Source organism: Ixodes scapularis, unplaced genomic scaffold (assembly GCF_016920785.2).
Source record: "Ixodes scapularis isolate PalLabHiFi unplaced genomic scaffold, ASM1692078v2 PGA_scaffold4__175_contigs__length_147842914, whole genome shotgun sequence".
Classification (NCBI taxonomy): domain Eukaryota; kingdom Metazoa; phylum Arthropoda; class Arachnida; order Ixodida; family Ixodidae; genus Ixodes; species Ixodes scapularis.
The window spans coordinates 106,643,121-106,656,067 of NW_024609879.1; the positions used below are offsets into that span (position 1 = coordinate 106,643,121).

Consider the following 12,947-nt stretch of genomic DNA (forward strand, 5'->3'; position numbering starts at 1 on the left):
TCTTCTCCGCGAAATGTTTTGCCACCAATTAGCAATTCTGTGATGTAATCGTTTCCAGATTAACGGTTTAAGAGTTGCTTTATTATTTTCCAAGTCGAATCTGCTCTTGACATTGTTTTTTTTTTTCATTAAATATTGAGTGGAAATCGGTTTTCTTTGCTTGCCTGATAATTTTTGTGAGTTGGTTTCTATACCTTTTGAATTTTTTTTTAAATAGTCAGTTTTCCTTGTAGTTAGAAATTTACGGTATAGCTTGTTTTTTTTACGTATAATTTTGTGACATTCTTGAGTCACCCACAGTTTTTTTTGGCGGTCTGGTTTATAATAAAAGGTTTTTGTTATATGCCAGAGTCGGATAGAGGTTATATAATGCGTATAGATTTCTATAATGCGTATAGAATTAGAGATGTGACGAAAGTCCATACGCATCGCAGAGCGCTCATCCTCCACCCCGATTACAGCGCTAACGGTCCGAACCGGATGCCAAAAGGTTCCAGTCGTAAATGTTATTTTATTCGAAAGTCACACGTGGTTTTCCGAAAATGTTTAATGGGAAAATGGCGGCCGACGGAGCTCTCAAATACATTGAGCTCTATGGTGCAAGTTACCAAAAATAAGAGAAAATGGGCATTATTTTCCCATTGGAAGTTTCAGAAAATCACCTATAACCTTTATATAAGATAACTATTAGTGCTGAGACTTTGGCATGTGGTCTGAACAGCTAGCACTACATTTGGGAGAAGATAAAGCGCTCGGTAATGCGCAATTTAAAAAAAAATGTATTTTTTTTTTCGGAGGGGTTGTAGATTTCGAAATACCTATGCTGACGTCCCACGCCTTGCTTCTCTTGCTATTTCTTTTTCTTTTGGGGGGGGAGGGGGGGGTGAGGGGGAAATGCGTGTGGGGAGCAAGCACACAATGGAGCACGCCACATATTGATCTTTTTTAGAGCGCAGCTCTTAGGGGCCCGTTCCCGGCTTGAGCGGCGTCGCCGTCGGCGTCGGCGTCGCCGTCGGCGTCGCCGTCGCCGTCGGCGTAACCAAGGTCATCCCAAGGTCACGTGACCCCCAAGGTCACGTGACCCCTCCCAAGGTCATCTCAAGGTCACGTGACCCCACGTGACCCCCTGAAGGTCACGTGACCCCTCGAGGTCACGTGACCCCTTCCAAGGTCATCTCAAGGTCACGTGACCCCAAGATGACCCCACGTGACCCTTTGAAGGTCACGTGACCCCCAAGTCACGTGACCCCTCTGAGGTCACGTGACCCCCGAGGTCACGTGGTCGCCTCCCCAAGGTCACGTGACCCCCAAGGTCACGTGACCCCTTCCAAGGTCATCTCAAGGTCACGTGACCCCACGTGACCCCCAGGTGACGTGACCCCTCTGAGGTCACGTGACCCCTCTGAGGTCACGTGACCCCTCCAGGTCACGTGACCCCCAAGGTCACGTGGGGGTCACCTTTGGGGTCACGTGGCCTTGAGGTCACCCCCAGGTCACGCCTCCCCGAGGTCACGTGACCCCCTCCCCGAAGTCACGTGACACCCCCCCCTCGGAGCATATTAAAGAATGAGGGGAGGAGGAGGAGAAGGGGGAGGGTCCTACCCTCCCCTCAGTACCCTTCACTCCTCCTCCTCAAGAGCTGCGCTCCAATTCGGCGTTACAGGGATTTGTAAACGGCTTTCACTTTTTTTTATTGAAACCATAGGTACAAAGTTCGAGGGTTGGAATTTCTTCTCCTGTGGTAGTCGTGGTATGGCCGGACTGATTTGAATTGGAGGTAGAAGACATATAACGTATATATATATACATAACACTGCGTCAAACGAGCTCGAAATATCTTGGAGGATACTAAATCTTCTTGAGGGCGTCGGTCAGCAAAGTCATGTCAGCTGTAAAGAGACGCGGAAAGCAAATGAGCTTGCAGCTGGTGCGAGGGTCAGGGGAACAAAGCGCGCAAGTAGAATCTGCCGAATCTGAGCGATAGATGACAAAAGATATTCAAATTGGTTGATCCTGGAAGTCGTAATAATTAATGATTGTGCTAAAAAAAAGAGCTCTATGTAACGTGAATTGAGCGGGCAAACATAATGACGCGTATGGAAACGGATCGAGAAGCGTAAAATAAAAAATACAAGATTAATCGGCGTATTTTTGGACCAATTAGAGGAAAGAGCGAGCGTCAAGAGAGCACAAGCGAGCATCCAAGGCGGCAGAACCGAGCGTCGAGTTTCGGCGTGATAGCTGGTTAGGGCGATAGTGCCTGAGAGTGACTCGGAGGGGCCACGCTGGCCTCCTCCTTTATTATCCTCGGTATCTCGAACATTCGGTCTAGATTGTTCGAGCTACAGCAAGACTGACTCGGCCAGGCCATGTTGGCCTCCTTATCTGTTACATTCGGTATCTCAAACATTAGAACGTCGAACGTTTGGGGAAAGAGAAACGCAAAGCTTTTAGAAGTATGGAGTAGCGTTCCTACTCGGCCGTGAACGGGACAATTTCATAACTCTTGCATGATAGGTGCGTTCGACGCACGGGTAGTAAGTATATAAAATTGAATGTAATGGACGGTAAAACTCTAAACATTGTAATTTAGTTTCTTTTCTTTTGTGCGTGTAGGTGGTTTTAGTAGTCTTGCACACATTACTCGAGCAATGTAATCGACTACGATTAGAACTAGTCTTGGTAAAAAAGCATTCAATTAGATTACTTGATTGGTAACTGGTCTTGGCCTGAGAAAGTAAGTTACTTTTTCAATAACTTCAGATTTTTACAACGACATATGTTCTCACCCGGTTCGAAAATGGGTCTTTCGTACTGTCCATTATTATACCATAATCATTAAATTATATACGGCTTACCTTAATCTAAAATTTTTTAAACCCCATGTCCTTTTCTTGAAGACTTAGTTCTAATATTTCTTAGTAGGAAAGTTATAGAAACAAAAGACCACATTGGAAAGGGGAGTTAAAACATTGTAAAGGTAAAAAGTAATTTTAGTGCTTCCAAAAGTAATCAGATTGCTCTTGCGATTACTTCCCGATAAATGCACTCAATTATACAATTACTCCAAACGAATACCGTACAAGTCTGTTTGCTAGAGAGGTTCAAACCTTTTCGGCATTATGATTAGTGAACAGATTTGACGTTGAATGTTGTCACGTTTTATTGTCGGTCTACACGTTTATATTAACCGACCTTCTTAAGAAATGCACGACGTGGTCAGTGTCGAGCATCTCATTACCGCCCCAGAGCCAATCAGATTGCGGCATTAGCCGATAAGAACAACGCAAATTAATCAGGAGGCAAGAAGCGCGAACACCAATACGTCTGCTCCTCGCACAACGCGAGACGTTGTGCGAGGCGTTGTGCGAGGAGCAGACGACACTCTTGTTTACTCTGATTGGAGGTAGACAGTGGACAGACGCGAAGGGAGCTAGCCTTGCGTTTACCCACTAATCATTCTAATCAGAGCTTGGTATTCTGACGCCAGCGCGTGCCCTTATTTTCTCCTCTCCCTCAACTTCTCTTCGTATACAAAGAAGTGCATTTTGGAGCCGAGGGCCATTGATGCACTTACACTGAATGTCGCAGGCCAAGTTTTGAACCTGGATGTTGGTGTCCACGATTTCGACGTTCTGGGTGTACGGGTTGTAGCGGACCGTGAAGGGCCTTGGAATCGAGAGTGCGTACTCACTGCAAAAAAAGTCATAATATTAATTAGTATTAGTATTAATAAGCGAGAAAAAACAACAACAACAAGGGGTCTAAGTTTTTTTTTGTAAAGCCTCCAATCGCTCAGGGTAAACTCACCAGCATACCCTGCCCATAACACAGAGTAATGGAAGATGGTCGCTCAGCGAACAAAGTAGGTCGCTCAAATATCAAATTTTACTTTACCACGTGCATAAAACACCATATGTGTCAATAGCGTTGATCTAGGCGGCATAATATCTAAGTCCCGAAGGTTCGACATTTATCTATTTTTATATATGAGATTGCAAAACAGACAATGCTATATTGGGCATGTGCGTTTTCCAAAGTTTTTTCAACCTAGTTTGATCTAGTGGGTATGTTTGTTTTTGTATGTATTCTTTCTCTACTTGCTGTTGACTATTGTAGGGCCCCGAGGGCTGGTCCATAGCATCCTGTATATTGAAAATGCCTTCGCCATCTCCGGTTGCCAGCTATCACAACACGAGTGCGCCGCGTCCCCATACATGACAGAAAAAGCTGAACGACGTTTACGTCGTGAATAAGCCTCTCTCGTGCGTTCTTGCATTATTGGTGCTGTTTCTGGAGCTTGCCGTTGTACCTGTGGGCAAGAATGTGCCGGGAATGTCATTTCACAAGACCCGAAGCAACACCCGGGACCATGAAAAGAGATTCAAGCCTATTTTGAAAGAAGACTTGGTCCCGAATTCCACTTCCTGCTACTAGCAGTCCTGTCTGGTCCCTCTTCGTGCATTCTGCTGAGGCTTCACTCAAAGCCCAGCTTGGCCCGGGCTTCCCTGCCGTCCAAACTGGACCAGCCCATGTACCCATCCAGGTCCTCTTTCGGTGCTGCTTGACTGGCTCTCAATGCTGACTTGCCCACATCTTTCTCGCGCACCCCGAGATAGTGACGGGTGCCAGACGACAGACACAGTGCGTCATTACGAAACGTGAGCCCCAGCACAGCTAACACCTTCCACACTGCTTAAGTGACTTCGCAGCGGTTGAAGCCCCAGAGGGCCTTTTGCCTTGCAATCCCTGTTCACCTTCTGCTCTTCGCCTGGTTCTTGACCTAAGAAGTAAAAACTTTCAGTGTTTCTCTGCTTCGACATTGTGGCGGTTTACCAGCTCATCTGTCTGGCCTGTAATTTGTGTTGGCTCATACCTACCGTCCACTACAGTTTGGAAACTACATAAGTTGCTGCTTACCCGCTATGAAATATGGGTTCCGAAAATATTGGAATCACGTACGTTGCGGTAGTAGCGAGTGCGCAGCGGAAAAGAAGCGTCTTCATTGTATGCAGAGCCGGCGCCCGTGGCGGTATTCGCGTGAAGCAGGCTTACTTTGAAGTAGGATTACTGTTGCGATTGCTTCCTAATATATGTAATCAAATATTTGCAAAATTACTCCCCAAAGTTATCGATCACAAGTAATTTGAGTGCTTGTAGTGGAGTACCGCACAAGCCTGCCTTTAACGAGACTCCAAGATGACAGCTTACGTTCAGCGGCCATGACACTATACGTGACCACGTATAGTGGCTTCGGCGCACTCGCTCCCGGAGGGATAGGTAACTTTGCGCAAGATCATCGCTTCACTTGTCCAGTCGGAGCGAATAGTGCATTCAAAACGCGCGACCCCTCGTGTTTGAGACCAGGGGTCCTTAAAACTCTCACACCGTCTCACACTATACGTTGGACCGTAGATGGGGCTAGGAGCCGTCCCAGTTTAAAGACCCTTCATGTTATAAAAGTAGCGCAAGGTGCGTTGATGCACGAGGCACGTGCAACGTGTAGCCCTTGAGAAAATCATGGCCGCAGAGCGCAGCACTGAGATAGATTTTAGACGCCATGTTCTCCCCAGAAGTGGCGCGCGGCACGTGTCTCGTGCACTTCCACAACAGTGGATGGAGTCACTTTTCCCAGGATAGAGGGGTCTTATCAGTTCCTGTATAGGGAGCCTATACAGTCGTATACGCTCCTCGGCGCCTGATTGGCCGGGATGGCCCAATACCATTTAGAAGAGAAGGCTTGTGACTTTGGATGTATGGATGGATGGATGAGTCTAAACCCTTTGAATCGGCCGGTAACTTGCGCCACCTAGCCAATGTTTTTGTTTTCTTAACATTTAAAGGAGCTGTGCAACGATTTTAACGTTGAAAGAATTGGCATTTTCTGCTTTTGATATTGTTCACTGTGTCACAAATGGCAGAAAACACACCTCCTTTCATCGCAATGTTGCGATTCCGCCGCGTAATAGCGAGGCAAAACTTGGAATATTTCCCGACCTGCAGCCACGAGCGGCGGCCATGAGAAACAAGCGGCGTGACGTCACTTGGGTCGTTGTAAGAAAGATAGCAAGTTGTGCGAATACCTGCTCGATAAAAGGTAACTCTTTTTACAAATCTTGTCGTTCCAACATATATATAAATGCGTCAACACCCTGGTATCATCGACAAAACTTTTATTATACGGAGTTTTAGTGGCGCCATCTATCCTAGGTCTACAAAACCGCGAACAGCCGCCAGAAGCCGGAGGGGGAGGGGGACAGCGCCGGACTGGCAAGGACGGGTGGTCACGCGGTCGGCAGCGGATGAGTTCTCGCAGCTCGCTGATGGCTCTAAAGAGAGAACTTTTCCGGAACTCCGCGCCTACTCTAGTGACGTCACTGTGCACGTGACCCGGAAGACGATTCACGAGTTGAGAGGCGGCAAAAACCTGGATCTTTTTCATTTTTTTAAGTAAAAACTAGGGTATCCAGGCAAAATCTGTTTTCTGTAGTTCACTGCAGAAGTGTCAGGCATCAACTTCCACAATTATTTAAGCAAAGCCCTGAAATTGTTGCACAGCTCCTCTAATTAGTTAACATCTTGGCGGATCCACAGAGTGGCTTATATCGCTTGCGTCAGTATCGTCGCGAACACGTCTTGCAGCGTCTCGCCAATAGCGCGACACAGGCACGCCGTGATGCCAAGTCAGAACCATATATAGGACGTGTCTACCGCCTTGCGGCAATTTTTGGCCAACTTCCGCATGTTCGTCTTTGCGACAGGTCTTGGATCTACTAACGATGACGTAATGAGCCGTCCTTGTCTTCTAGGAGGTGCTGGATGGCTGGCATTCGCGAGTCTAGCAAACTAGAGGGGGCGCGCTGGTCAGGCAAAATGGCGGACGTAAGGAAGTGGTTTTCGTCGTTCAGCACGCTGACCACCATAAATTTCTTGAACTGCCGCGTAAAATTGGTGTTACATATGCAGCCTAAAATCGGTGTTACAAGCGATTTTTCGACGGTAGAAACCTTATTTTAGTCCTTGTGTAGGAATGACGTGCGGGAAGCATAAAAATAATTACTGGAAACGATGTTTGTTTCTATGCTATCTACGAGGTCCAAGCAGCGATAGCAGACGACAGAGTCCAAACGACCTCCTCTCCCGAGCTCCTCAGCGTTGCCGCTACGCGACGCCGGTTTCGCTGGCGTTGCCAATAGTGTTCGCTACGCTTCAGAGGCCATGAAACGAAATAAAGCTTTCTTTTTGATGCCGTCAATAGGAACAGGTGAATGGGGATGTGGAAAGAAACCGAGTTTCACTTTTGTTTGCTTGTGGTTAGTCCGGGAGTGGGCACGTGCGCGCCAAAGCACCTTACGGTGCTTAGACGGAATTGGACCGCGACCGTCTGATATTGGATTGCTATCTGCGCCTTTGGCGCGCCGACGACAAATTGCCAATTTTCTTTGATGGACTCTGAGAAGTGCATCAGGCGGCCCTGGTGCGCAGTTCTTACAAACAACTCAGTGGGAAAAAAAAATCCCGTTTCTTTGCTGTGTCTTGGGATGATGCCACCCGAAACCAACCGCTGATGCAAACGGACGCCCCCCCCCTTTTATTGCTTCTTCGCTAGAAGCGCTTGGCTCATGCCGTACCAGTCCCTGAGCTGCAGATGTCGGAAAGTCGGAACGCTTACGACATATGCAGGCGGTCTGCTCCCTATATATAGGCCGTTCCCCGATTCATGTGTACCTCGATGATTACGGAACGCTAAGTATTTCCAAATGGAAAAATGAGGGCAGACGACGCGCATGTTGGATATCTATTCCGGTTGGTTGGATCAAATAAACCGAAGGGTATATAACGTTCGCAGTAATATGCGGGTGATTGCGTCAACTAAACTGGAAACAAATCTCGTCCTGGGGCCCTAAACTCGTCAAACACAAAGTTGGAGCCGAAAGTTCGCGGAGCACGCTGATTGGACGTCAGCGACAAAAACGCGAAGTCATCGTCGTGTTTGTCCAATCGGTGCGCTCCGTCAACTTCGGCTCGAACTTTGTGTTTGACGAGTTTAGGGCCCCTGGGGCCCTAAACTCGTCAAACACAAAGTCGGAGCCGAAAGTTCGCGGAACGTTCCGATTGGACGTCGGCGAAACAAGCGCGAAGTCATCGTCATGATAGGCCTATCGATGCGCTCCGTCAACTTCAGCCCCAACTTTGTGTTTGACAAGTTTTGATGCCCTGGGAGACACGAGCATACTCCGTTGTTGTGTTTAGTCCGACTGCAGCCGACGAATCCGACGTTGCCAGTCAGACAACACCAAAGGTGCATCATCATGGGGCTCCTTGTTTCTGCGCGTCTGCTATCCTCGAGTAAAGCTGCACCGCTCGTATACCGCGTGGGTCGAATGGTTCTACGGAGGTTTGAAGGGACCTCGATCATAAATCGGTTTCTTAACTTATCACGCTGGGATTTACTATAGAGGGGCTCGAAGCTGGTGCATTTATGAATTGAGAGTATGAATACACGTACGAAACGTCCGGAGTCAAAAGAAAGAAAATAAAAACTGGATTTGTCTATGGAAAAAATTAGTGCTAAGCGTTTTATCTCAAAATCACCGGAAAATCGTTGTGGGCTGCTCTGGCGTTTACAACGACTCAAACATTTGTGAAATGGAAAGAAAATAGAATTGGCTTTCCTATTCTTCACTTCATTTGGCTCAAAAGAGCGCCAGAGTAACACGTACTTTCTTTTAGTGTACATGCAAAGTATAGGGAAGACATAGTTTTTTTTTTTTTAATTTACTGAAGTAAGCCAATCTTTCCACAGTTTTAGCGAAAACTTTCACTAACTTTAGGCAACTCTTCAGTAAATCCTAGCGCGATGCGTTAAGAACCCGATTTATGGTGTCCCTTCAAACGGACATCAATACCTTTGACCCACGCGGTACACCGTACAAAAAACACGCTGTTTATTGCAGGCGAGATAACAAAATTATTGCGCCCCGAACATGTTCAGAACATGCTTGGTCAAGATGCGCATGCGGACGTGCGCTCCTATAGTTTTGACCGCATAGCTAAAAAAAAAGGTTTCCAAGAGTATACACCAACGTGCTGTATTTACAACCAAGCCCGCGCTTGCCCACACCTGGGTTGGCATTGCGCGTGCGCAGAGAACAGATTCGCGAGAAATGAAGCGTCTGCGCATGCGCAGTGCTGACAGCAGCTCCCCCGCAGTGGCGTTTCGTCATACAATTGAATTGTTGCATATAGTGTGGTAAATCTGGTTACGGGTAATGGTATCAAAGGCCGGCGTACAATCTCGGTTCCGCTTTGCGCTCCCCATTTCCTATGCTGGGAGGGGAGCCAAGTTGGGGCAAGGTAAAAAGTGGAGAAGATATAGGAAAGGAGGCAGGCAAAAGTGGAAAGCGCTAAGTGTACGTCGGCCTTTACGAATTCCCTCGCAATTAAAACATTAAAACGCAACAAAAAAAAATGAAACGCCGTTAGACGCGTTTAAAAAGCTTTCAGCCATTCCACTCAGGTGAAGAAGGAAGACCAGCGGAGCTGTACAATGCAAAGTAATGGCAGGCCGCAAGTCGACAAGCCAGAGTGGAAAGGCTGCCGCCATCTGTGAGCGACGGTGGCAAACAGAGACGGGGCTTGCCGCCATCGCTCATAGATGGCGGTAGGTGTCCAGAGTTCGGTGTCTTCATTTCTTGGCGAGGGACACGATCCTGCGAAAACTAACTTTTAACAACTCCGCTGTAAAACAAAAAAAAGAGAAAAGTTGCGATTATAGACCTTTCCAATGTTTACAAAACCACAGTCCAGCGTGCGATCTTCACAGCCCGGCTCGTGCGTGTTCGTCGCTTCGCAAAGCGAGCAAAGCACGCGCCATACGCACGAACACACAAGATGGCACCGGCCACACACTCTTTTTTGGAAAGGTCTATAGAGTGTCCTCATATACACCCTCGCTTTTGCTTGAGTGGTGACGTCTCGGCCATTTTTTCCACCCAATCGTTTTTTTTAATGCTTTTTGAAGTGTCCGCAATCCGGTGTGACTCCGCTTGAGCGCATAGCCTTGAACCACTCAAGCAAAAACGAGTGTGCGTATGAAGGCCCTGTAATCGCGACGCCAGATATTATGACGTCGCACACGCGGCGATAGGAGACGCGTTACCCTAGCGATGGATGCATAAGTTCTGCACTTTTGATTGTTTTGCCGTGTAAAATGGAGCCAAATTCGGACGTCGAAAAGTGTCTTTAAGTTCTTCAGCACTTCAAAAAAAAAGGTTCATTGAGCTTGCTACAAGTTGTGCAAGGACCAATCAGCCGATCCTGTACTACCCAAAGAGAGAGGACTACAGTTTCTTCGAAGTTTCAGCACGGGAGGTCTATATAACTCCGAAATCTACAACAAGATACCAAGGCCGGAAAAAAAATGAAGGAAGATACATTGGTGGATCCTCAGGGAATGCGTTAGCATGACCCTTCCCTAATGAAAAATCTGGCAAAAGCTTTCAGTTACATCTGGTGAACTTCCAGTGACTGGTCAAGTTTCACCCTTTTTCATCCAAAACGAGCGTAGTTTACCAGTCTTTGCTAGAATATTTGCCGGCAGCTACTCTCCGTTACCAGATTTCGCTGGAATTTCACCGGCAGCCAGTTTCGTTTACCAGACGACCCGGCTGTGCTGGAAATTCTGCCGGAAACGAGTGACTCGCTTCCTCATTTACTAAACTTCACTCGAAGCCGACGCGAGGGGAGGGGGAAGCCGAGACGAGCCGGGAACTGGGTGCGTAATTATGGTGCGTAGAACGCAGCAAAGATGAACCCCACACACCATCTCTCCCTCCCTTTTTGGTGTCTATTTTGAAGGAAAATGGTTGCTTTGTCCGTCAACCAGCAGCGGCAACGAACGGACGCTCAGTGTTGGCTTCTCGTTTCATGTGTGCGTCTGTATCTTTCAGAGCAGCTGGGTGCGTCGTGCGCGTTCGGGGTTTTCACTAAGCGTGCTACTGACAGTGTGTATGGGTCCGCGTGGTGCACCTGCGGCGACGGCATCAGAGACGACACCATGACTGTGCCCATGATTTCTCAACAGCAGGGGATGTTAGGCGCGCGTTCGAGATTTTCGCTAAACGTGCCGCTGACAGTGTGTGTGTGTGAGTGTGTGTGTGTGTGTGTGTGTGTGTGTGCGTGCGTGCGTGTGCGCGCGTGTGTTTGTGTGTGTGGTTCACCTGCTCGGTTTTATAAGTTGAACTACCATACATCTAGAAATTTACCCAGCGGCATTGTGAGTTCCTTGAAATATTTTTTTACGACAAAAAACTTGGTTGTTTTTATTTGGTATGATTGATTTTGCCTACAGGTGTGCAGATTGTTTCACTGGTATCGACCCTGTAAAATAAAGACATGGAACTCTCCGGTCTATATGAGCTAACCGTTTTAATTGGTACCCAATCATCGAGCCTCTGGTAAACATACACCACCTACGGTTCACAGGCTTCTTCCTAAATGCCTTCCGTTGATGTCAGAAAAAAATATATAAAACACAAGGTAAGTTCCGGTGAATTTCGGCAAATCCGGTTACTTTCGGCAATTTCTGGTGAATCCAGGTAAATCCGATGACTTCCGGTAAGTTCCGGCTTTACCGGAAGTGAAAAAAATCCCAAAATACTGTAAAATCGATTTTTTTACTGGAAATAAAATTCCGGTAAAAGTTCCAGTGACTTTCGGTAAATTCCGGCTTTATTGGAAGTGAAAAGAGTTCAATCATCCAGTAAAATATTTTTTTACTCGAAATGAAATTCCGATAACAAACTTTTTCACTGGGGTTTGGTCAACCCCATACACGTCCCCCTTCGGGAAACGCTAACGCTAACCCCTTCACTTTTCTGTTCTGGCTTTCTCTTTTGTCTCCTCGTCTTTTTTTTTTTTTTTTTTGCTGCCTTTTTTTGGTTTTGTTACGGGGTCAGTGTTAGCGTCTTTCAAAAAGGGGACGTGTGTCGCGTTTTACTGGGGTGATGCTAATGCAATCCTTAAGGATCCACCAATGGATCTTCCATGAATTTTTTCCAGCCGTGGAGATTCTCGTTCGTAAGCCTTGCACGCTTAGCAGCGGCATCCGCCGCTTTCGTTGTGCACAGGTTTCGGAAGCCCGTCTCCCTCGTTCAGAATCCGTCTTTTGCCGCCTCCTTGGACCAGCGCTAGTACTTGCTTCACACTTCATACTGTAAAACAAACCGAGGCCTGCTCGCTCCGCACACCTGCAAGCTCAGACTCGCCCCGGCATCCGCGCGCGCATTGGCTTCCACCCATTGACGTCACGTCCCTCTCTCCCTTCTCCTTCACTACTCTCCTCCTAGCTACGCAACACGCTTCCCTTTCCACTGTTTTGTCCACAGACAGATGCCGTTAGCTTTTTTCTCTCGTGAATACTAATGCTAACGCTAAAATTATTTTGTTTATATTCTTTTTGTTATTGTATTATTTTAGACATTTATATTGTCACGCGCATGACCGAGAAGGAACGCTTCTCCGTACATCTTGAACATTCGTGTTTATTCTTACCCCGAGTGTAAAAGATAAGAAGGCCGACATGACCTTGCACAGTCAGTCTCGCCCTAGCTCACTCCCGAACATTTTAGACCGTATCTACGAGAGGCCGAGAAGTAGTACCAAAGTTGAAAGCTGGGCTAGTTGGTTGTAGAAAAATTATAGTTGTGCTCCTTGAGCCTATCATCTAAACACATCTCCGTCTGGTCCATATGCACTTTACCACATGAGAGGGGGAGATTGTGTACCACTCCGGAAACACAGCTCACAAACGGCTTTGCGTGTTTCTTTGTACACGTGCTCTTTGACAGCCCCCCCCCCCCCCTCCCCCTTCTTTTGCCTTAGCCTTTATCCTCAAACATATCTTGCTCAACTTCTGACGGGCGGAAAACACAACAGGGAGGTTG

At 47.2% G+C, this 12,947-nt stretch overlaps 1 protein-coding gene across 1 annotated transcript in view; it reads right to left on the reverse strand.

Annotated features, from left to right (window-relative positions):
- Positions 1–1,677: 1,677 nt before the first annotated feature.
- LOC8053492 (protein henna) overlaps positions 1,678–12,947 on the reverse strand; it is a 146,734-nt gene continuing 135,464 nt past the window's right edge. The window contains exons 12-13 of the mRNA XM_042293311.1: positions 3,578–3,693; positions 1,678–1,889 (exon numbers count right to left, since the gene is read on the reverse strand). Coding sequence (XP_042149245.1) covers positions 1,849–1,889; positions 3,578–3,693 — 157 coding nt within the window. The 3' untranslated portion in view covers positions 1,678–1,848. The remainder of the gene's footprint in view (positions 1,890–3,577; positions 3,694–12,947) is intronic.